Source organism: Hoplias malabaricus, chromosome 16 (assembly GCF_029633855.1).
Source record: "Hoplias malabaricus isolate fHopMal1 chromosome 16, fHopMal1.hap1, whole genome shotgun sequence".
NCBI classification, from domain to species: Eukaryota; Metazoa; Chordata; class Actinopteri; order Characiformes; family Erythrinidae; genus Hoplias; species Hoplias malabaricus.
In genome coordinates this window covers 4,310,464-4,335,996 of record NC_089815.1, presented here as the reverse complement: position 1 = coordinate 4,335,996, position 25,533 = coordinate 4,310,464, and the positions used below count along the sequence as shown (strand labels likewise).

Here is a 25,533-nt window from a genome sequence, read left to right as displayed (position 1 = left end):
ATAGGCTTTTTTCGTACTGTCTCAATTTTATTTAAAATTTTAATATTATAAATAAAATATCAATAAAATTGGCTTGGAAAGTATTGTTAAAATTACTGTACTAGAAAATTCAGTAAACCGAAGGCCTTTTTTTTCCCTGTTGAACTACAAATCCCACTAGAGTTAGTAGGCACTTCACCCCACCCTCATCTCTAATTGGTTATTGTTTAGGTGTCGTTTGTTTTAGCCAATCAGATTTGAGACTAACGACGCTACGCTGTGTTTGTGGGCGCGGCTATCTTTACTGTAGACGTCACGAAAAAACAACGGCCCGCAATTGACGGGAAGTTTGAGTCAGTTGACGAGTCGGTTCTCTTGAACTGTTCGATTTAATGCATTAAACAATTTCAGCGAATCATTGCCTTACCAATCGATATTATTCCTCTCATGAAAAGTGGTATTAATTATTTCTTCTTATTATTTATCTATCTAAAAAAACAAAACAAATAACAAATTTGAATTTCCAACTGGGATTAATAAAGTGTCTATCTATCTATCTGTAACTAAGTACAGAGACATCTCTTTAATCTCAGGGTGGGGATAAACACAGCAGAAAAATGACAAAAGAGGAATTTAAATATAAATGACTACTACATCTTCAGCCAATAACACAACTATAAACATTGCATTTATACTGAGACAAATGACTCCCATAAGACCAAAAACTCCCATAAAAAGCTAGCTAGGTGCCCTGCATTTATTAATTACGCCTACAATTATTGAATCACATGACCATGTCTGTTAATTGAAATGCACATTCTTCCAACTGTCTTTTCATATTTAATATACACTTTTTATATGTAACATCATCTGTAACACACCTAGTGAAAATCGAGTATTTAACCCTGTTATAACCTTCCTATGTGGTGTTGTCTTCAATGCTAAAAGACATATCAGTTGTGAAATGGCTGAGATTTTCCACTATGAACTGCTGCATTCATAAATAATAGATTCAGAAAGCTAGGGTTTCTTACATCACAAACCTAAGGAATATGCTGTGTTTTCTTTGTGCCATACGTACTGAATGAAGGCAAAGGTGTAAAGTTATATTTAAGTCACTTTTAGCTATTGAGATTTTTTCTTGTAAACTACTTAAAAAAAAAGATCTTGCAAAAAATGTACGTCTCCTCATTGCCTAAGGATGTGGGTAGGTTTGGCAGCTTTCTAGTGGGCTAAATCAAATTATGTGGGCCAGCTATGCCCCCCAGCCCCCAATGTGGCAGCCCTGGCATAAGACGGTACAAAAAAAACTGATTCATTAAGGAATTTCTGAATCGGTTCGACAGATTTATTGAAATCTAACTGTTCAAATGAACCGATTCGTTTACGAATCGGACATCACCAACGGCCGCCTCGTATCGACTTCGCTCGATCGAGCAGCAGATCCGCACCGACTCACTCCGGCGGATTTATTTATATTTTAATAGCACTGGTAGGGGTCATTGGAGAAAGACGTGGTCGTGCCTCATCTGGGCGAAGCGGATCTCCCTCTCGCTGGCCTAGCCATGGACGAGCAGGCGGGCCCCGGCGTGTTTTTTAACAACAATAACAACAGCTCGGCTCTGGGCGGCGGAGTGAAAGCGCCGCAGCCGGGAGACGGAGGCGGGGAGGCGGCTAGAGCACAGTATAGCATCCCGGGGATCCTGCACTTTCTGCAGCACGAATGGGCCCGCTTCGAGGTGGAAAGAGCGCAGTGGGAGGTGGAGAGAGCCGAACTACAAGTGAATACACATTTCTTTAATTCCTTCTTTAAAACCAGCTATGTCTTTCAATATGAGGTTGAAAATTACTACTTTGAAATTTATTTTCCACCCAAAAGAGTATAAGGTTAACTGGTAAGACAAGAAGCTGAAGTTGACTCATTTGAATTGTCTGCTCCGACTAAAATTGTGGAGTAGTTAGTTACTACATGCTGGCGCCCTGTGTGGCTTCCCGCTTCAGGCTGAAATTGGCTTCGTTTTCTAATTTTCGCTTCCACCTTAAATGCTGCAACATGAACGGGCGCGAGATAGTAAGTGCTGCACTATTTAAGGTGGAACGGAGAATTGGGAAAGAAAGGTTCGGACGCGCCGTGTTTGTTTTCGTGAGAGAGAGTCGTGCCTGGTGTAACGTTAACTCCGGAGTCCCTGGGCTTGTCTTGGGAGCCTTAGGCCTCATTTCAAAACACTGTTTTCCTTGATAGGGACATAAACCTTTAACCCATGAGGCTAATAGCAGTCATTTCCTATAAGTCTGTCCCTGTTCTGACCATTACTGTTTATTCAGTGCGTCTGAAATTCTCTGCAGGTTTTTAGCCCAGCCGCCTGACTGACTTACTATTGGGAGATGGATCTGTGATGGCATTCCAGAAATGTTCTAGCTGTTGATCTTGTACACAAGCGATTCAAGATCCTTTTATGCCTTTTATGGCCTTGAACTGGACTCTGAAACTGTCTTGACCCCTTTTGTTTGATTTTAAGCTGCACTGATGTGAAGCAGTCTGCAACATTCTATAAATATTATATGGTAATAGCCAAACATAAAGATTTTCTTTGTTAAATGTCTGGCATTTTATCTTGCAAGACTCAGTTGTTAGTTTTAATACCACCTTCATCCATACAGACATACATTTAATGGGTTTAAAATTGCTGTCCTGCGAGAGCTTTTAAGCCTGAATTAAAGTGATGTGGGAGCGTCTTTGAAGTCCCAATACAATAGCACAGTATTCTACATAGTCCACATCTGTATGGAGTATCTGAATACATCTGTCAGTTAGATGTTTAGATTTAACCAGTATATTGCAATCTTTCGATGTATTCCGTATTCTCTGGAAGATTACTGAGCTTAAATGGCTAAGAAAATTGAGCATCAGCGCACGCATGGAAAAATAATTCAACACCTGTATTCCCTATAGTTCCCATATTCAGTGCTCCCCTGTTTGTAACTATGATACATTAATAGGAAATAATTTATTCAGAGTAGAGAATGTCCAGTCGATTAACTTGAACCAAATCCCGTCCCATTTAATATTTTATATTCATGTCCTTTTTAATAAGTGCTTGAAGTCCTGCAGGGGTTATTAGGCCTGAGTTAAATTGGCCAGCAAAGATCTTTCATTAGACTATAGGCGTCTGTGCAATGCGTAATTTCTCTGTGATTTATGTGAACTGTTTTGCTATAAAGGCCAGAGATTCATTACATTCCAAATTAATTTTGCGTAGGCCTGTTTGGCATTTGGTTTCGCTGATTCGGAAGCTGCTTGAAATGAAAAAAGTGATAATGATAAACATAAAGTGAGCTGCAAAACTACAAGCATTCGGTGTGGAGATAGAAGTGTGCACTCATTAGCTGGGTATTGAGTATTGTGAGGCTGCATAGAAATCAAGGAAGTTCTTTCCTGAGAACCCCAGTAAACAGAGCCCAGAAAGGTCCTACTATGTTTGCGGTGCTCTACAGAATGATTGTTCTACTACATTGTTTTTGATGGATCCCTGGTCAATACTGACCTCATGGATGACATTAAAGACCAGAGTTGTCTGTTCAAATTGTAGCCGCAGTGGTGTCAGCTTTTCAAGTGTTTGTCTCAAGCTCAGGTTTCAGGTAGTTCCAGCTTTAACTGTGTGGTAGAGGACTGAAGAAGCAGAAGAAACCAGGATTTACGAGCTTGCCCCTGTGGTGACTCATCCAGCTGCACTGCACAGCATCTCTTCTCTCTCTCAGTCCCTTCTGCGTTTTCTCTCTCTCTCTCTCCCTCTCCACTCCCTCCTACATTCTCTGCATCTTTCTGTATTTCTTTGTGTGTGTGTATAAAATCACACTGAGCACTGAGTTGCTAGTTTAATCAGCTTTCCTATCTTGTAACTACATTCAGTGGCCATTTTATCAGAAATGTTTCAGATTTTCGATTCACAACAAGCAATCCAAAAACTCCTGAGGCAAGAGTGGCATTTCTGTCAAAGATAAAGTACATTTGATCTGAATTTAATACTATTTGTGACATTAGATCTCTGTAGATCTGTAACTTTTCAAAAATAAACATCATTTGCACAATAAAAATAAGATGAGCTTTGGCTTATTTTAAAGCTCAAGTCGCAAAACCTTGCATGCCAACTGGGCATGCCAATTTTAGAGCCCGGCATTACTTCTGTCCGTGCAGTAGCATACAGTATGTATGTTTGCCACGCATTCTGGCTGTCAGCTAAGTGGCAGTGGCGCTGTTTCAGCAGGTCCTGACTGGAGCTTTAAGCTGTACTCTGTATAAGACAGGCCTGTCAGAGACAGTCTCAAGGGGAATAGTGTGGGTTCGAACTACGTCACTGTGCTATTCCTGAATACAGCTTTTCTTTCTGCCTCCCATCCCTCATCCCGAATGTCTCTTTCTCTCTCCCTTTCTCTTTCTTTCTATGTCTCTCTCTGTTTCTTTCTCTGAAACTCTCACTACAACTGAAGAAGGAAAGTCTGTCTCTGTCTCTCTCTCATTAGACCATACTCAGAAGGACTCTAGCTAGTGTGTTTGAGCTGAGTTCATGCTTACTGCTCTGTTGCTGCCCATTGAGCTGCACTTTGAGACCCAGTACACCCAGTATTTTTTCCTTGGCATCCAATTATTCCATGTCTGTTAGATTATGTCCCAAAACCAGACCATTCTCCCACCTCTTTCTGTATGTCTTCTGTTATTGTAACTGATCAGAGATCCCACTTCTGTATTGTGTATTGTTCAAAAAGCAATTTAAGTTTAGACTGAAATTCTCAGGGCTGTTGGAGAAATGAATGCTTGGGTATTTGGATAGTTTCAAAGGATGCAGTGATGCATTTCTGACAGCCAGGAACAGTGCAACGTTTAGTTGTTTTATTTGAAGTCTTGTTCTCTTGACAAACCCACTACAGACAAGATGAATTTCAAACAGTCACTTCAGTATACGTTTTGAACTAGGTTCTCATTTAAAAAAAAAATGAGTGGAATAATTAGTTCTCCGTGCTGTGCGTTCTTTTCTGTACTTGAATATATTTATACACACACACACTGATTTCTGGAACATATTAGAGAAGTCTTTTTGCACATGCGGATCCCTGTTTTGACTGTGAATGCCAGTGATGTAAGGAGGGACCACCCTTTGCACGCCACATGTACTGCCCTGTTGCTTTAGGATGAGTAACCCAGTCTGGTATTCTAATGAGCGGCACAGGCTGAGGAGTAGTTTGTTTTGCAGGTGAGCATTGGGGTACGTGTTAGTTAGCAGCTGCTCCAACAGGTTTCTCTCCTTTTCCCTCCTTCCTTTACTGCTCCGTTTGTCTGAGGAAGCGTGTTCGTGGTTTCAGCATCCAAGTTTGTTAGAAACAATTGAATGGCTGCAAAGTCGTAAAAGATACGCTGCTCATTTTTGGCAGTAAATAAAATGTACGTATGTGTCTTGTAGACGATGCGGCTTGTTCTTATCACCACTATTCTCTTTAAATAAGAAATAAGAGGAGAAAGCAATTCTGTTTTTGCCACTACACTCCATTACTCCGCTCATCTACACAGCTTCGAGCAGAATACGTTTCCTTAAGTACAAGTTGATACTTGCAGTCTCTGCTTCCTGCTTTTATCTAGAATTGAAGCAGCCTGCTAAATGTGCCGTAATTATATTATATTAGCAGATGAGAACATTAAGCTGGATTTAATATAAGTAATGGGTGTTCCACTTTCCAGCAGATTTTACTACACCTCAGCGTCTTGGCCATTCTCCTCTTTGAGGCTGTACTGGTTTGAGCCTCTAATTAGCCAAAGGTCAGCACCCACAGTTGTGCTCATTTGAAAATCTGTTGGTCTTAATAGGTAGAATAAGCTTTAGGGAGCATCAGACAACCTTGAAAAGCAGGAAAGGTTATGATTTCTCTTTACCTGAATGTTTTGTATGCGTTTGATCTGGGTGTAGAAATCAGAGCTTTCCCACTGGTTCAAATATCACTTGTGAGAGAGATGGCTTGGCAGTAACCAGGAGTGGATATTGATAGATTAAAATGAATTCACTTGAAGTATGTATTGTGAGGCTGGAGTATGTATGAAAATGCATGCATTAGACCAGCTTCAGTATCACTAGATGGGACTATACAATATTTAATTACATTTAAAAAATAAAAATGTTATTGAGGATGTTAAATACTTAATTGTTCCTAAGCCAAATGCATATTTGTTTAAAGATGATTGGTCTAAAATGGCAGTATAAATGGTATTTTGTTTACAAGTTAGTAATGTCTGTTCTTTTTGTTTATTCTATAAACCTATTTCCCAACTTCCCAACCCTCAAATTAACTTTAGCTACTCCCACTTTAAGTTAAATTTAGGGAAAAAAAGTATTGTTCAGAAATAATTTGGGTACTGATCTTGAAACATTTTACCCAGCCCTAATTGGGCAGTTCCTGGTAGTAATAGGGATGTGTGAATGTGAGTGGAAGAAGGAGAAGGAGGTATTTTATCTATAGCATCAGAAGCAACACAGTCAGGGAACCCAGTGGGAGCGGCGGAGAACCAGACCTCAGTTACAGTATCAAATTAACATCTTGTGTGGCAGAACTGAGGGAACGGCCCATCTCAGGTTTCCCTGTGACTGGGGTTTTGCCCTCGATGGCGAAAGGGTACTTCCAAACATTTAGCAAAATTATACGTTAAGATTTGAAAATGTGAGTCTGAAGTCATTCAGAGTGCTCTGATGTGAAATTCACCATTTTTAGAAATATCTACAGAGTCATGGACTGGTAGAATTTTAATTTAAATCAGTTCTTGGCGGAGAGTGACAGGCAGGCTGTTGTAAATAAGTAAAATATTGTTGGTGCTGCTTTAGTTTTGCAGTAGAGCTACCAAGCTCATGTATCTGACATGTAATGAAAGCTTGTAGATGTAATATTATCATTGTGTGAACTGCAAGGTAAAATCACCATTAACACTTTGCAGCTCTTCAGTAATCTCTTCATTTTCCGTATGTTGTTTTGGACATTAAATGACTTACTATTATTAATAATAATAAATAAGTGTCAGGCAACCACTGTTGTGTTTAGCTTTGTGACATATTTTTTTAAGGCAATTGTTCACTTAGTACATGAAAATTAATTCCTAAGTGTTTCTTGGTCTATTTTTAAAATAGCATCTGGTTCTATAATCTTCTTTTAAGTGGGTTAACTCTTTGCAGTGGTAACACTTTGTGTATTTCCTTTCATTTCCAGCTTATTGCCAATTAGCTATCGCAAGCCGACATTAGCCTTTTTAACACCCTAAGCTCTTTGAGCATTATTCTGGGAAAAATGATGAATGGAATGTCACATTTCCCATAAGAATCGTGCTCCAATGATGCCACATAAAGCATGTGTTCCCACGGCCTGGTTTCCGTCTGCTTTTTCCCCCGGCAGACTGGGAGTCGGTGAGGCAGCCAAGCTTGGCCTTGTATGGGAAGGTATGCACACCTGTTCAGTCAGGTTGAGGTGCTCTGATGTTGTGAAACACCCTGATCACATCTCTCCTCCTGTCACCAGGGACGTGTGGAGTGAGGTTCTCAGTGTCCGGCAGGAAAGGTGGAGTGTGTTTATAAATATTGTTGAAGAATTAGTAGTGCCTCAGTCATAATTTGAATGATGACCTTAAAACAGCTGCAGGGTTTATACACCAAACAGGCCTTGAGTGATTCTTATCTGGGCTAAGAAGAAAATAGTGTATGTATATTGCTTAAAAATTATGTTGCTCTAAGCGTTTATTGGCTGCCGCACAGATATTTCTGTGAAATATGGATGTTGTGCTTTGCCTTTGAGGTCAAGAATTCATCTGAGTGAAACTTGCACCACATCAGGCAGTGCTGGCCAGCAGGGTGCCCTGGGAGCCAGGAGCATTTTTAGAGTCCCATGTTGAAGCCAGTGGCTTCAGAGCATATTTGTGGCTGATGTGTTTGGACATATGACCTGATTTTAGGACAGTTCGCAGCACTAAAAAAGGGGAGGAGTGTAGTGGAGCAGTCTGAATTAATACACAAATATTTATAATTATTGTTTGTTTGTTTGTTTGTTTTAAAACCTTACTGGTCCACAAAGCGTTTTCTGTTTTTAGAAAGTTTGGTTTAAAAATGAGTAGTCTGCAGGTTGGAGAATTGAATGGTCAGTAAAGCAAAGCGGTGAGGGTCTGTTGTTGGATTTCGCTGGACAGAGCAGAGACAGGTCAGAGATATTTTGCTGTTTGTGGTTTTGTTTTGCATTTCCAGTTCATTGCCTCTTTAGCAATGCTGTGTTGCGGCTCAGCTCCAGGCGGAAAGGACGGGAGGTCAGAGTGTTGTTTAATTGGTCTAAAATCATCAAAAGTGCATGATAACAGCTGCTGGAATGAGCGGTCAGATGATAACGTTGTAAAAAGGTAATGAAGATGTCAAGGATAACTGCAGTGATTTGGATTTATGGCTTTTCTTATCAGCTGTGTGTTTGTGTTCAGGTTTGTTACTCGAACCCCTCGAACTGTAATAAAACTTGTGACGGTTGGCAGTTTTTCTAAATTCACAGTTGAAACAACTTTAAAAAAAAAATAAAAATTATAGGAGTTCAAAAATGTAATAAAAGAACATAGAATAAACTGGACTCTTAACAGTTCAAGACTTGGTACATCACCAGAACCGTCCCCATCACATAATCATCCTCTGAGATTTAGGAGAATTATCGGATCAGAAAAATCCCAAGTGTTTCTGTCTATCCTTCCACTGTGAGGAAAAAAAGGATGCAGAGGCTCATAATGAGAAAAGGAAAGAGACAAACAAACAAAGGCTACAGTGACAAATGTTTGATAAACTGTACTGAAGATTTTTGTGTAATTTGTGGTCTCTGACATCAGCACACTACTGTATTTATATAAATGACATGGGTTTGCCTTGGATTCAACTGACAAGAAGCTGCACCGTTTTGGCCAGGAAGCCAAGTTCCTGCTCTTAAATATTTCATGAGGATGGTTCATTTTTTACTTAAGAAGCGCTCAAAGCGTTTTGCACCTCTGTGTGTAAATTCCTCACTAATATCCACATTTAGAAAAGCCAACATGCCTGTAATAACATGGCCTGTACTTGGAAAAAATTCCCCTCAAACTCCCTTTTCTCTTATATAGGATAAAGCCCATGTGGGCGCAGTCTTTATTGGTGTGATTCATTTAACACTCGTGTGTTGATTTGAATTGCAAAAAGATCAGTCGAGCATAAGCATATCCTCCAGATGCTACTTTATTTTGGTTTTTTTTTTTGTCACATGTTCAAAAACGATGACACACGGGCAGGCCTCCCACACGCTGAAGCATCAGGCTGCTTAGCAGCTGCCCCCAGGGAACCCAAACTCCCTAAGTAGTTGTTATGTACAATGTGGCATACAAGGCTGTTAACCGGGACCCTGTGTAGAGCGCTTCGTAGGATATTTGCCATTAGCTGACATCCTGTGTAGTGCACTATTTAGGGCATAAAAACCCTCAGTTGGCCCCCTGAAGAAGTACATTATTCATCAAACAGGGGATTGTTTGGGGTTCGGCTTATCTTAGCTCTGGTCTTTATTGCTAAATCTGTTTAAAGCCAGCGGGTCTAATTTTGATTCTTGTTGCAAAGGTACATATATTGTTTTATTGTAATTGGGACATTACCAGTTAAATGTTTGAAGTTGAAAACTATCAGATGTTTTGGTTGTTTGTCCAGTCATTTCTTAGTCCTCCAAACACTGATTTATTATATGATTTAACCTCGACTATTATATGGTTTAGCTAAAAGAGCAATGTACACGAATCTTTGAAAAAATCAGTATTTTAATGGTTCTGAATGTCCTTGTTTTTAGTTTGGACTCCCAGTAATTCCTGTTCTTCAGGAAGTGAACTGTAGAGCGTATGCGGACCGCCTCAGGCCCTGGTGTCTCAGTGGTGTCTGTAAACTCTGTACTAAGAGGACCCTGAAGTAGAATTAATGGAGGATTCAGACTGGAGAGCTGCTCAGACACTAATCCCTGCTGTATGTTGAAAATGTGCTGCAGATTATGTTCATGGGAAGTTCTACCTATCAACACGGCACTTCCAGCTGCTTTTAGTCTTTAAGCTCTGCAGCAGCTTTTCGGTTAATGCCTGTCAGGGAGAAAACACCTACAGGTTATTTTGGGGGCTTTTATGTACCTGTACACCTGTGTCAAATGTGCGTGTTGAACGCAGCTCTATTGGGACTTGACCTGGTTGCGTTTTCGTGCATGATAATTGCAGCAGATAGGCCGAGTCTAGGACGAATTTGTGTCACACTGTCATCCCGCTGTCCTGAAAAATAAATAAGAAATCTGTCAGTTCCATAATTGTTTTCAGAAAAAGAAAGCTATTACAAAGCTGTTGTTTACCGCACTGTGTACTCTTATCTCCAAAAGTTACATTGCCTTTATAATGTAAGGAATGTTCAAAAATGTGTAATCTTATTACAAAAGCAAAACATGAAATGGGATGCAGTGGAGCAGTTGTAAATGAGCTTAGGATCAACATTCTCATTGCAAAGCATCGACTAGAAAGTTATAAACCCCCCAGCACTGAGCAGTGCAGCTGCGTTCTACGTAGTGATGCAGAGCCATTAATTTCCTTTGGGATGAATTGGAGCCGAGTTTGTGATACAGAACTAATCGTACAGCTTCAGTACCAGCGCTCACTAATGCTCTTGTATTAGCCATATAGTTTGTTGTGTTAAATGTTTTAACTTGCTCTTAAAAAGCAGCTGCTGTTAACGTGGTTTTCTTTCTCTCCAAACTCCGAGTGTGCTCTCGCTAGCCAGAGGCTAACTGCTTTTCTAGTTATTAAGAAAAATCAATTGAGACGCTTAATGCTTGGCTAGGTTCATTTGTGTTGCACACTATAGGAGGAAAACTGTGTGGCTGAGGGTTCCCTCACTGCTTGATTCTTTAACTCCTTATAGCTTGGAACATGTAGTCAGTAATTTTTGTTGACCTTAGTATTGCTGAAGGTGTTTACTGGCATGTTTACATAAGGATTTTTTTGTAGTGTTAATTGTAAAGAGTCCTTGTGTTTCTAGAAAGGCCCTATATAAGTGTAACATTAAAATAAAATAAAAATAAATAAGGATGCTGTTAATACTACATTTTCTCTCTCTCTCAGCTTTAGCTTGGAAGGCTTCTTCTTTTCGTTCTGTATCAAACAGTTCTCCACATAATTTTTGGTTAATTAAACCCTTCCCATCATATTCCACATCATATTCACAGTATCAGTGCTTAGAGAAAAATGTCAAGTTGCAAATAAGATTATACACAGTGGAGGTGGAGCAGAACTTGCCTCTCAGGTATGTTGACCACACTGACCACCAACTCTCCACTACTCTACACTTTTCCCAGCAAGAACCAAATGGTCAGCTAGGTGGTCAATGCACTCAGTGTGTGCTGTTGCTCCTGGAATCAACCTGTTTCCCTTTCCGTGGTGTCAAACACAGTTGAGCACTGTATGCTCATACCTTGCCACCATGGCTCTCTAAACACCCCCGCGTTAACCACACATACCAAACATACCGTCTCGCAGTCATGTAGACATGACCCTTATAAACACGCTCTCACATAAAGCTAATAAACATGCAATCTTCAAAACTACTTCTTCAGCACTCTGCCAGCGATTTCACTTTTTAAAAAGCACCCACTGGAACAAACGGCTGCCTTTTTTTAGCCTTTCCCTGGAAATGGTTTTCAACTTGAATGGGACATTAAGATTAAAAGCTAACTGCTTAAAACACAGGGCAGGCCAATGGACTGTGAATTTCATCAAATGCAGGCTTTTTCACTCACAACAAATGAAGTGAGTTTCAGTGCCGATATAAACCGTGGGATATGCTTTTCTCATTTACCCACACAGCTTCCCCATGTTCAGGTTTTACTCACTGTGGTGGTGTTGCTTAGATGGACTAGTATGTTTTGGATTTTGGATCACACCTCTTGCAGGCTTTTGTATCAGCAGTGAGGGCAGAGCTTTGTCTACTGTGGACCCCACCAGGACTCATAGAAATGTTGACACAGAGGCTTGGTTTTCAATACCAAGAACACAAAGAATGGACTTGTGTTTTCTACAAGAACGTTCTTGCAAAGTTACCCAGCAAGAGTACCCACAGTGATTGACAGGCCTGTCAGCTTTGTCACAGACCGATGCATCTTTGTTATTTTGAGTGGTTCGCGAACAGCATCTGGGTATTTTAACCATTCTTGGTGTTTGTGTTCTTGAGGATGGGAATGTAATTTTTACGGCAGTGGAAGAACACTTGAAGCAGGAACGTTCCACAGTTCTAATGTGGATACAGATATTAAAATGCACACAAACAAATTGTTTGCACAATGTCCTTAGAAAAGACTTTGACTATTAGAATGGGATGCTCTGGAGCAGCTGCAAATGGCAGCATGGTCAGTGTAATGCCACCCCCCAGCACTGGATTTCATAGCAATAGAACGTTATTCTTTGGAGTGATGGAGCACCATCTAATACCTTTCGGATGAGTTGGAGTGGTGGTTGTGATCCAGAAATAATCATCCCAATCGTTACCAGTCCTTACTAATGTTTTTATAGCTGAATTCCATCAAAGTGTCACTAAAATTTCCAACATCTACTGTAAAGCCTTTACTGCGGTCTAGAGCTGGACGATACGTCCAAAATGTTTATCACAATGTATTTCTTAATTTCGGTCGATACAATTTATTTCCGATATTGATATCAACAGTAAAAAAAAAAAAAGCCACAGAAAAACCGAACACAACATGACATCGCCATCAAACAACTACCTCTTGGCTTTGTCAATATTCATATTTTTAACTAACTTTAAAACTGAGGGCAGTGAACTGATGTCAGTGCCCTGTAATGACCGTCAGTCAGTGAGAGATGCTGTAAATAATATATACTGATATATTGAAAATGTCTAAAAATCATATTGTTATTGAAACATCTTATATTGCGATATATATCGATATTGAAATATTGTTCAGCCCTATAGGTCTATATTGGGATCTCAAATGGAGCTGAATTCACTGACGTCTTGCTGTCAGCAGCTGTAGTCTAATCAGTGGGTTATTGTCCTGAATGGTTCTTCTTGCCTCCTGTAGCTTCTCTAAGCTCAGAGAGGATGGTTTGTATGAGCTTTAAGCTGTTCTCCCGTATTTAAGAGAGGCCTGTCAAAGACCATCTCAAGGGAAATAGTGTGGGTTTGCACTACGTCACTGTGCTATTCCTGAATACATCCCTTCTTTCTGCTGTGTCTCTCGCTCTCTATACCTCTCCGTTTTGCATTCTCTGCCCATGGGAAATGGCTGTATCCTATAATCTTCTCCCTACGCCTATTCCTCTTGGCATTAATGGGTAAATATGTGATCAGATGTCTATTTAAAGACAATTATTGTAAGAATACACTCTGAGCCCTGTTATTACAGTAGACTCTCCACTGGCAACTTCTTGTGGGATCCTTACTAGGCCTCTCTCTTTCTAAATAAAAGAGTAAATGAGAGTGTTTTCTCTCGGGAACAGCGAGAGAGGCTGAAGTCGCTTTGCAAGGAATTTAAACAGGCTCTGCCGGATTCTCCATGCTCCACATGAAAAAGAGAGAGTGACAGACAGAGATAGAGAATCAGAGAATGCTGAACATTATTATTATTATTGAGGGTATTGCAACTGTAACTGAAAGAGATGCAAATGCGATGTGATTTTTAGTGTGTAATTTCCTCTGAGGGAACTCGGGAGAATTTGAATGTGTACGCTACATTATTTGCTCTTCTGGTGTCCACATTCGAGAGATGGGGGAAGGAGGGATGACTGTGTCTGCTTTCCTATCTCACATTCAGCAGCTCCCCCTCTCCCTCTTAAGCCCACTCACTGACTCATGTTCATGGCCCAGATTTCAGGGCTTTTCCTCTTGCTTCTGTGTAGAACACTTTGCCTCTTGGGTTATGGAAATGAAGAAACTGACAGGAAAACTAATCTCTTTTTTTTTTTTTCCAGGTGTTAAAGATGAGTGTGCTTGTTCAAATATTAATGTAGTGTATTTTAACATGTCTTACGATGTATTACAATCTCATTTCAGAATTGAAGGTTTGCATCAGGCGCTCAGGTACTCGCAAAACCTTTCCAGTGGTCAGCATTTGAAATCTAAAGTCACGACGAAGCATGATGTAAAGCTACAGTGAAACACACAGATCTTTATTTGTAACAGCAGTACAGTGTAAGACGTTTTTAACCTGTAATGGAGGTTTGTGAGATGTTTGCTTGTGCTCTTAATTGTCGATGTTGATTGTCATTCATGAGCAGGGGTTCTCAATCCTAGTCCTGTGGAAGCGGCTCTGTCCAATTTTGTGCTTTCTTTTGGTAAGAACGTGAATTATATTTTTCTATTTTTTTTTTTTAGTTCTTTGGCATAGGGGTGGGCGATATAGCCCTAAAATAATATAACAACATTTCAGGCTATTTTGGCAATGACGATATTCTTGGCAATATGAACAAAACCCATAAAAATACTTGTATTCATTTCAAAAACAGGTTATTGTAACACAATAAATGTTATATTAATATGAAATATATTTAATACATATTAGAAATACCCTGTGTTTCCCGCCTTGCACCCAGTGATTCCGGGTAGGCTCTGTATCCACCGCAACCTTGAATTGGATAAGTGGTTTCAGACATTGAATGAATGAATGAATATATCTTTAAATGCTTCTTTCATTTCTAACGTAATAATACATCTGGTATATTGTAACCTCCCCAAGCCACTCCACTTTTTTTGGAGCACATTCCTCCACCTCAGAGCCACTTTCCACCATACTTCAGCTGTGACTCCTGTAAAGAACATATGCCGTATTAAGTGTAACTGCATGGCGTCATTACATAAACAAGTATAATTATGACGATATTATTGTGAACGATACGATATGGCACAGCCATACTTTGGCATGACTCCTAATATTTCAACAGTTTTACTTTTGTAACAAAACCATTGGTTGCTCTGAATGTGATCTTCAACATCTTGTGAAAGTAAATGTAAAATTATAAGTGTGTGAAGAATAATAGATGTCTGTGAGCTTTGTTTCCACTACAATGTCAAATGGAACAGTGGTGGATGCCCTTGCATATGAAAGATAGACAGCACTTCCTGTGCTTTAACTTTGATAAATGCTCCCATCCCTTTTTATAGAACTCTGGAGGCATTGGAATGAAAAATGAGTGAATATTTGTCAACTGGGTTACCCACTTTCCCTTGCATATAGGCCACACTGCCTCCACAGTGGAGGTTCCCTTGGTTTCTCTTAGACCTTGGTGTGTGTGTACACTCTCATTTAAAAATTCAAATTCACCTATTGTTTATTCAGAAAGCCTGTATTAATTTAAATAAAGTAATCTCATTATGACTGCAAAAATGTACAGATTAATAGCACTAGTTTGTGGGTTCTCTGTAATGTCCAGCTGAATGTTAGACCCAACTTAACACAGAGAGAGCGGTGAGAGGAAGGGTCAGTCATGTTGACCATATGCTGCTTACCATCTCTACCCAGAGATCACAGCAGTTGCCTTGGCAACCCTGCAAATGAAGCACAATGAATGTAGCAAACATTACAGAGGTTGAAGTTCAGGAACCTTGTTTATCCTCTGAATCACACTGTTTGGTTTGATTTTATGCATCAGAAAGATAGATGGACACATCAGTTTGTTATGAATTTTGTAGAAAGGCACATCAGAATATAGATACTGGTTAGCACCTTGACAATTAGCAGTTCTGATCCAACCTATACTAGCTTTGTAGCTGATACCAGTAGTATGTTACATCGCCCTGTCATTTTATGTGTTTGTTATATATTTTTATTGTATAGTCATCAAGTTGTGAGCCCCTTCTAGTTTTCATACATGTTCCACACTAGGTATGGGAGGAGCTTGGCATTTATAAGGACTCTGAGGGGTAACTCTCTTCTGAGAACCACCCTACCCCAGATGTTCCGTATTTAAATCCTGGTCCTCATCTCTTTGCCTGCTGCTTGAAAAGTCTTCCTGAAATACACAGTGGCGCAGTATGAATAAATGACTGACTTGTTCATGTTGCTTCTCGTAGTTCTCCGCTTCATTATTCTTCCATTCAGTTGAGCCTTATCAGCTTTTACTGTGTAACCGGCTTATAATGGAGTTGACTGTGATTAAAAATACATTATCCACCTACAGCCCTACCTCCTCTTCAGTGCTTACACTTTAGCTCCATTTCATCCTCTTAAATATCTGCTCTGCTAATTACTCAGCATTGTCTGCGAGCGTAAACCAGCTTTCATGGCTTGTATTAATATCATGTTCTTAATTTATTAAATTAATAAGCATGTGTGAAGATTAGAGTGGTTGAGATGAGGAAAACCCGCCACAGCTGCTGTGGTGTTTTGAAATGGATTGGTGAATCAGTAATTTTACATGATGAAACTGATTTTACATACAAAATGATTTTATTTTACTGTAGAACACGCAGTAACACTAATGGGTCTTTGGTGCAACTGATCAAAGTGGGGAGGGAGCGAGGGGGGGGGGGTTGCTTTCTGCGATTATCAGTGATTATCACCAATATTTCAACAGCAATTAGCATCCAGCCTCACAACAAAGCAAGATGTGGAAAGAAATCTTCTATGCACAAAAGACCTTGGGATGTTTTCAGCCAAATCTTATGACTCTTCAACTGCTGAAGCATTTGAGCCCAGGTGATGATGGAGTGCTGTGCTCTTTATGCCGAGCTCTTGATGATTCATATCATTCGGAGGCTTTGGGGTTCTGTTTAAAGTGTGAGTCATGTCCAATTACAGTGGGGTCACTGGTGCCGTAGGTGACGCTTGATTGCATACGGCCTTCCCTGCTCCCTTTGCGCTAAAGGCAGTGATGCATGTTCAGACTGACACTGGTAAGGTGGTCAGACTGAGCTCAAATGCAGCTGTGTTATACACACTGTAATACTGTTTTATGTGTTTTTAAACATGTGGCATAAGATGCAGTTATTTCTTTAGCCTCTTTGCAGTTCTCTAATAACCATTTCAGATATATTGTTTATAAATTCTTCTACTAAAACTTAACTATGAAAGTTACTGGATTAGCATGAAGGCTTGTTTGGAGTTTGCTGTGTCTTTTGCATTCTCTTCCATTAACAGGCTGACAAGGTGACAAGAAAATCACTGAGAAAATACGCTGTAATTTGTACGCTGTCTGTCTACGTTGTCTGTGCATCTGCACGGATTGAAGTAATAAGTAGACAGTCTCTCGGCTGGTTTGACACCACTTACCTCTTCTTTTTCCAAATGGGTGTCTCCATTTCTACACTACAATTTTTTTTCTTTTTTCTATGTGTGCATGTTTGTTTGGTGGATGTATGGGTACGCTAAATCTGATTAATCTCGCTCAGTGCCGTCTCTGTCGGGCCCAAGGCTGTAATTCATGCTGTCACTGAGGCAAGCACTAAGTCACAGACAGACCATTTGTTCAAGACACTGAGGACATGGACCAGAAGCACAGACTAAGACACAGTGCACAACAATGAGCTACTAGAAGGAAAACATGGAAATTGGCTTTTGACTCTTTCCACCAACTCGTTCAATTAGCCATTGAGAAATGATTATTCTGGAACACGAACGTAGTGTTAGTAGTGCACTCTAGGTTCTGTATTTGCAAATATATAATGGAAACACTGTCAGTATGAGTTGCTTTACCTACATCTGGGGTTGTGTTTGCAAACACCTCACCAGGATCAGGGTTTGCTGCCATAGATTATGAAATCTGTTAAAATAATCCTGCTTTAACAATATTTATATATATATATATATAAGTTGTTTATCAGTTAAAAAAGAAAGTCTACTGGCCTGGAATATTTTGCTGTTAATTTGGGAGGGTGAAGGTTACCACATTCTTCCTCTGAGAAATGTCATGCTCCTTTTCAAACTGCTGCTAAACACACAGTTGTTTGAGGACTGAATACGCTTGGAGAGAAACGCTAATTTCCAGACTGTTACGTTAGCTAACCGATGACTTCATTGGCCAGCATCGTGCTGACTGATGGTTGGAAGACCCACCCAAAGAGAGCGATATCAGCTGTGCTCTCTTCAGCTCCTGGCCTTGGATAGCTGAGACATCACCAGGGATGGAACTCACAATTTGATAACACTGCCTTTTTCTGTGTGTGCTTTCCAGGCTCAGATTGCCTTCCTGCAGGGAGAGAGGAAAGGTCAGGAGAATCTGAAGAAGGACCTGGTGAGGAGGATCAAGATGCTGGAGTATGCGCTGAAGCAGGAGAGGCAAGATCCCAGTAGCATCTATGAACACACAGTCTCCTGGACAACTGCCACACTTGAAATCCCTGTTGGCTGTGGAGTGCTGTGGATTTACTCAAAGAAATAATTTTTGAAAAATTAGATATACTTATTTTTCTACATATTCCTGATGTAGTTGTCCAAATGTTGCTGTTTTTGCTAAGAACTAAAGCTAACACTGCTGACAAACGCTAAAAATGATTAAACGTTATAAAACGTTAGTCTTTTATGTTCATATAAAGATATAGTCTGTACATGACCAGTGCACTGGACTATGTTGAAGTTGGCCTAAGTTGTGGTGTAGAGCTGGGGCTGCTATAGGTGCTGACACTGCACTCCTGCCTCCAAGTGTTCACATCTGCCTGCAGCTGGAGAGTAACAGAAGGCAAGGTCATCCTGAAATAGGACAGTATGTTACACTATAGCATAAGTACAATTTCATTCAAACAGCTGTGGTTTTAATTCTATGTTATTAAATCGTTTTACAGAGGGAGATATATTTTTGGGCTTATGGATCTCTCCCGATTCAAAGTCATAAGAGAATGGTCTTGTAAGGGCAGAAATAAGTACTCAGCAACATTAGCAATATGTCTGCTGTGTGGACAGACTTTTTTGTAAGGAATTAACAGTTCAACTGGATAGTGCTAGTATTTGTGTGAAAAGTTCACACAATGTAAAGAGCAGGTGGATGCATGATTTTCTTTGAACATATACAATATTATTTTTCTTAGCATTAATCTATACAAGAACCGTCATCCAAAAGCCATGGTCACGAATCAGTGACGCATTTTAATCAGGTACAGGACCCTTCGCTGCCTTAAAAAAACCTCTGCCAGCAAGCTGTCAAGGGGGGATTTCTTATCTGATGAATTCAGCTTTGCTTTAAAGAGAGTTCCACTCTCCCTCGCTGTTCTGAGGTACCACGGACGTTGGAGCAATTTATAGATTCAATCAGCAGCCGCAGATCCAGCGCGACACCAAAACATGAAGTAGGCGTTCAACTGCAACCATGGCAACAGGATTACTGAAGCAGTGGTTTCTCTTCTTCTGTTTCCCCCTTCCCTTCAGGGCAAAATACCACAAGCTGAAGTATGGGACTGAACTCCAGCAGGGAGACATGAAAGCACCCAGCTATGACTCGGGTAGGCCTACACCGCACAGGCCCTTGGGGTCAATACCTGAGACTGAAAGCATGCTCACAGTAAAAATGTTGTTTTTCCCCTTCAGTTTTGTAAAAGCTCTTCTCTGGAAAGGAATGCAGACAGAAAAGACGTTCTGACTTCTTGTGTAGACGTGTTAAGGGGCTATGAGTGTACAGTAAACAAATGTAAAGTTATATTTTATACAGTGATATTTTAAATGAAAATGAATCAAGTTTAAAGAAACACCATGTAATATTTTACCTTTAAAATTACAGCTTCAAAATCATCGTGATGCTCCACTTGCCTGTAATAGAGAGAACAGAGCTTCTGTCGTTGTTATGTCAGACACTGCACTCAAGAAACTGCATTCTGTAACTTTTGGTGGAGGGTAGGAAAGCGCCCCACTCCCTCCCTCTCGCTCCCCACTGATTTCAGTACAGTGCTGTAAATATTAATTACACTAGGGGGAGCACCAGAAGCAAAAACTCCAAAGCTTACCTAGTGGTCCTTTTAACAGTTTAATTATTAGCTATCCAAAGTTGAGGAATAACATTTATACATATTAATCAGTGCTTTCCAACAACCTCTGAAAAGTTAAAGTGTAACTTTTTGTTGATGTTCTTATGATGGCCTTTTTGATGTTGATGGTCCTTGCTACCAATAGCAAACATGATAAATAGTTTGAGCTAATAAAAGTATGGAGAAAGGTAGTGTATAGCTGGGGTAAGTGCAAAATCTGTTAAGGGGAAAAAACAGACACCTCAAACTGAAACCTGTGCCTGTCCCAAGCCAAACAATATTTAAGGAATAATGCCCAAACCAAGCACGATCTGTAGGGTCAAATTGGGTTTAGTGGTTTAGTGAGTGATGATGTTAAACTATTCCCCCTCTTAATCAAACAGATGATGGAAATGAGAATGAGGCTCTTCCAGAACCCCCCAACAGTCAGCTGAGCTGGAAGCAAGGAAGGCAACTTCTAAGACAGTGAGTGACAAATAAACACACACACACAAATACAAACTACCCAGAACTCTGGGCCTTGGTTAAGTATCTGTGTCCATTTTCTATCGCACAACAGAACCTTGAATTTTAACTTTTTTCTCTTTTGGCTTTTCACATGTCACATATTATCTCACAAAGGTGACAAGCAACAACATCTGTAGTAACAGTAGATACAGATTCAAGTTCTGTTTTGCTTTTTACCTACTGTTTGACCTTGAATGACTGCAAATCATCAAATGGGCCTTTGGTTAATCTAGAGTTTGAGAAAGAATTATGGAGGAGGTCAAATGACAGTCACACAAGGTTAAGGCCAGAAGGCCATTGCAGTGAGAATGTGACCCCTGGCTAAGTAGATTTTGTTTTTTGGTATTTTACTCTGGAGACATCATTCCCAGATGGTGTGTTAAATATACAGGGTGGGTCAAAAGTCGCAGGACACGCTTTTATCTGAATAACCCAGCAAGTAAAGGGTTAGGGGAGCCTTTGTTTTTTGGCTACATCCAGAACATGGCTGCCATATTAGATCAAGGGCAAGTTTTCCCAATGGGAAAGTGGTCTTGAGCCATATCAAATAAATAAAAGGGTGTCGTGTGACTTTTGACTCCCCACTTTTAGAGCCCCGCTCATAATTTTAGACTCATTAGGCCTTGTACCTTGGCAAAAAAATTCTAATTCAACCAGGTAATCTCATATGGTCTTTAAATAACAATCATGGATTTGTTAACACAATGTACCACACTTCCCAATGGAACAACGCTGTTAAAAATAATGCTTCCCTCACATTCAGACATCAAACAACTGGCATCTGCATTCAGACACTCTTAAACTTGTTTGTACAGTCATACACAAGCACATAGAGTAGTACACTCCCACACAGAGACATTCTGAGCCGAGAGCACACACCCACACCTCCACACACTTCAGGACGTTCTCGGATGTAGGCAGGGCCTTAGTGACCGCCCCTGCCCCTGGGTAGGCAGTTGGAAGAACTCAGGCGTTATGTAATGTTCATTGTTTCAATCACTAAAAAGTGCTCTTCAACATTGCAATGCTATGTGAACTCTTTCTTTCACGCCGTGCACAGACATGAACAATTGTTGCTAAAATAGGGCCTATGATATAATCAGACTTTCTGAATATATTCCTCAGGTAATCTGTCAGGCCAAATGGAAAAGCTTCAACAGACTACAAAAGCAGTTCTCTACTGGTCCGCCTCTCTTTCTACTCAAGCATTCAGTTTGGGCTGAGTCAGTAATCAGGCAGTTCTGAAGTACGCAGAGTGCAAACTGTGGCTCGACATCATTTTGGCTCGCAGGATCAGATGTTCATGTGTGATAACACACAGAGCAAAATTATAATGCCTAAATGATTTGAGCTTTCAGTTCAGAAGTAAAAGGAAATATAGACACACAATAAAATTTCAAGCCGAATGCTGTATTTAAATATGCAAACACCTTTTGTCTGTTTTCTATATATGGATAAATGGTGTGTGTGTGTGTGTGTGTGTGTGTGTGTGTGTGTGTGTGTGTGTGTGTGTGTGTGTGTGTGTGTGTGTGTGTGTGTGTGTGTGTGTGTGTGTGTGTGTGTGTGTGTGTGTGTGTGTGTGTGTGTGTGTGTGTGTGTGTGTGTGTGTGTGTGTGTGTGTGTGTGTGTGTGTGTGTGTGTGTGTGCGCATTCAGTAGTTTAAATGACATATGCCCAAACCCCATCCAATTGTTAAGGAATCCCAAACACATTTATTAATTATGTGATATATAGTGTTTGGGATTTCTTAACAATCGGACAGGGTTGGAAGCCCCTAGGTAAGTATGATGCCTCAATGATGTTTTGAAGCTCCATATTAAAAAAACAAACTTAACCCACAACATATCTTTGCTGATTTTCTACATTTGAACTAAGAGTAAGCTCGTGTCTTTTTAGATTTTTGGGCAAACTATTGCTTTAATGTAGTTGTGAAGGTGAGGATTGAAAGGGAAAAACCTCCTGCTGTTTGTCAGAAGATGAATGTCCTTCTGGTAAAGAATGTCTATGACTTATGAACACCACATAAAGTAAATAGTATACAGCATTAGTTCTCAAACACTGCTTCAGTGGTGAATCAATATTAGGCCTAATATCTTCTCAAGCAGTGAAGCGTAGATAATGCTAAGGGCTATCCATCAGAGCCAGCTATTCATCAGCATTTCATATTAAGTGATTAAAATGAGTGCCTGCCTAAAGGCAGAGGTTTGGCCGTTAACATTTATACCCTCCTTATCCCAGATGTAGGCAGTAAGTAATGTGTGTGAGTGTGAGAGAAAAGAGTGAGTGCAATGGAGCAATGAGGCTAATGTAGCTAACAAGTAATGAAACCCAATACCCATCAAGTTCAAGATGGCTGCTGCTACTGTTTTCATAGACACACAAATTAGATTAAATGTATAATGATACTTACATTTTTTAAGCATTCACATGTTTATTAGACTGCATAACTTTTAGCTAATAGTTAGCTTCAGTGAGGTAGTTTTGCCTTTAAGTTTGTAATGTTTTCTGGCAGTAAGCTTTACTTTACAACCATGTTATATAGCCTTTTTATTGTAATTTGTTGCCTGTGTAACTTCCGGCTTGGTAGCTTGCAAACTAGCAGGGTAAAGTATCAGTTAATTGTATTCTGTCAGAGATAGAGTAGTTTGAATCCTAAATAACCATTTGAACATTAAAAAGACACTTAATCAATTACTAGACTGAGAATTAACAGCGAGGCAATGTTGATGGCGAGAGCTTCCAGGTAATTGCAGTTTGCGCAATGCTAATAACATGCTTCCATTGCGTCTTAACTACATAATAGTGTGAGCTGAAGAGAGTGTATAATATTTTTGATTAAACTCTCCCTTGATATTTCACTGTAAAATGTGTAGTCAGACCAGGTCGGGTCCCATGACCGCTGCTATTGATTGGCAGTGAGCTGCTGTGGGAATTAGCCTAAGTGACCAAATGCTGTTAAGTGGTCAGGGCTTTACGCAAAATACATTATGGGAATGTCCTTCGCTGCTGTCTGTCACACAGCAGTAACAAAAGAGAACACACTAAAACATTAATCCAGCTGCTCTAGTCTGCTGCATTTGATAGAGCACCCATTGATTTCATGTCCATATGAGGGGAAGCTGTTAGCATAGGGGTTAATGTGAACATGCAGTGTGTGTGGACATTGTCAGTGGCTGCATTTGTAAAAGGTTTATGCAGAAATTAAGATGTTTAAAAAAAATTTATTCATTTGTTTATTACATTTTTCCAATATTAATTATATGCATAATCTAAGCTGCATGCCCACATTTTATGACTTGGCTTCACCCATCTGTTTTAAGACTATGGATCAAGCTCAGCCCCAGTGTTTCTAGTTAGTTACATCGCAATCTGGACTATAGTAATTTTAGTTAATTTAGATTTGTGAACATTGTGAATCAAATTCAGTGTGTCTCTACACACATAATAACAATGAAAGACATTTCTTATCCTAGTTTAGAATATGTTTTAGAAATAAACCAAAAATATCATTGTTCCCTCAGTCAGTTCATGCTGCTCTGCTGCCATCCTGCTGTGATTTATTTTCTTGTTTTCCTTTGTCAGTAGCATAAAGAGTGGAGTAGAGTAAATCTATAGTCAAACATAAGTGTTGTTGCTTGCGTAGAATAATAGCTTCAGTGAAAATACCTTAAAGTTAGATTGATTCAATCTGAAAAGGGTATTTATTATATGAAATGTTTATTTTTTCTGTTGACACACTTTCAGTTTTCATACTTGTTTTTTTTTTACATTTTGAGTGTCATCAAATAATTTTTAATTAAGTTCAAAGGAAAGAAGTTTCAAAACATAAAATTGCTTAACTTGAACCTGCCTACTGTTAGATGGGTTCATAAAGGACACTGCCATTGCAGCTGTAGCAGAGAGAGAGAAAGAGAGAGAGAGTGTGTCAGAGACAGTGAGGGAGAATGAATGGAGAATTGTGTTGGGGCATTCAGCCTTCCTGTGCTTGGAGAGACTGGTACAGCAAGAGACGGAACGCTTTTCTTTCTCCGTTTTTTCTTTCCACCCCCACTGTCGACCGTTTTCTTTCTTAAAGCTGGCTCTTAAAGATTCTGATCGAAATCTCCAGCTGTAGAGACACACCTCAGGACTAGAGGAAAGTTTTCAGGGGATTGCTAAAATTGCCAAACAATTATTGTGGAGTCGTGGGAGTTTGTGAAAAAGTCAGTGCTAGGTATGTTCTGAGAAAGCTTTATTGAATTATGCTGTTTACACGTCTGTTTTAACAGTAGCTTATAAGCATCTTTTTTTGTGATCTGTCTTTCTTTCATTCTTGCTTTCTAGGTACCTCCAAGAAGTGGGCTACACGGACACAATCCTTGATGTGAAGTCCCAGCGGGTGAAGGCTTTGCTTGGCTTGGCCGGGGACAGTGGAGAGAAGCCTGGGGAACGGAGGCCAGAGCCAATGGTGAACGGCACGGAGCCTTCATCGCTGAAGGACAGCAATACCACCATGATGGGGTGAGTTGGAGATGAGCATAAGGCCATTCCTAGATAGAACCAGCTGTCAGTTTAGTTTCATTTAAGTCATTACAGATATGGGATTTTAAATCTGAACCAATAAAAGCATCAACAACAGCTTATAGTTCTTCTTTCTACTTAAAGTATAGGGATTAGTCGCAAGATTGGTGTCTGTAAGTTGCGTTATTTGTGTTATCTGATTTCTGATGGTTTTCCAAGTTTATAATTTATTCTGGTCCCCACAATGTAGGCCTGTTCTTGAGATATGCCTTTGCTCACACACTAGAATGTCTTTTTTAGTGCCAATAGTAAATTCAGGAAAGAGATCTGTCATTTTTAAAGTGACTTGTGCATGATATATTTTAAATCACAAACTATATTTTTCAATAAAAATATCCCTTTAAGTATTTCGGCTGTTTTTGATAATTAAATAAAAATAAATAAATGTTACGTAACCTTAAAGGGACGGCTTATGTGTTTACTAACATTGTATAACCTACTACTCTCTATACTGTAGCACAGGCATTTGTCACAGTTTTGCGTCTACTTT

General features: G+C 39.8%; 2 protein-coding genes across 4 annotated transcripts in view; one reads left to right on the top strand and one right to left on the bottom strand.

Annotated features, from left to right (window-relative positions):
- Nucleotides 1-25,533, bottom strand: part of eif4a3 (eukaryotic translation initiation factor 4A3) — a 244,192-nt gene that overhangs the window by 182,660 nt on the left and 35,999 nt on the right. The gene's annotated exons all lie outside the window — the stretch shown is intronic.
- Nucleotides 1,384-25,533, top strand: part of strn (striatin, calmodulin binding protein) — a 32,653-nt gene continuing 8,503 nt past the window's right edge. For all 3 annotated transcript variants that reach the window (XM_066647100.1, XM_066647101.1, XM_066647099.1), the window contains exons 1-5: nucleotides 1,384-1,760; nucleotides 18,197-18,300; nucleotides 19,384-19,457; nucleotides 20,360-20,441; nucleotides 24,807-24,983. In XM_066647100.1, the coding sequence (XP_066503197.1) occupies nucleotides 1,545-1,760; nucleotides 18,197-18,300; nucleotides 19,384-19,457; nucleotides 20,360-20,441; nucleotides 24,807-24,983 (653 nt within the window). In that variant the 5' untranslated portion in view covers nucleotides 1,384-1,544. The remainder of the gene's footprint in view (nucleotides 1,761-18,196; nucleotides 18,301-19,383; nucleotides 19,458-20,359; nucleotides 20,442-24,806; nucleotides 24,984-25,533) is intronic.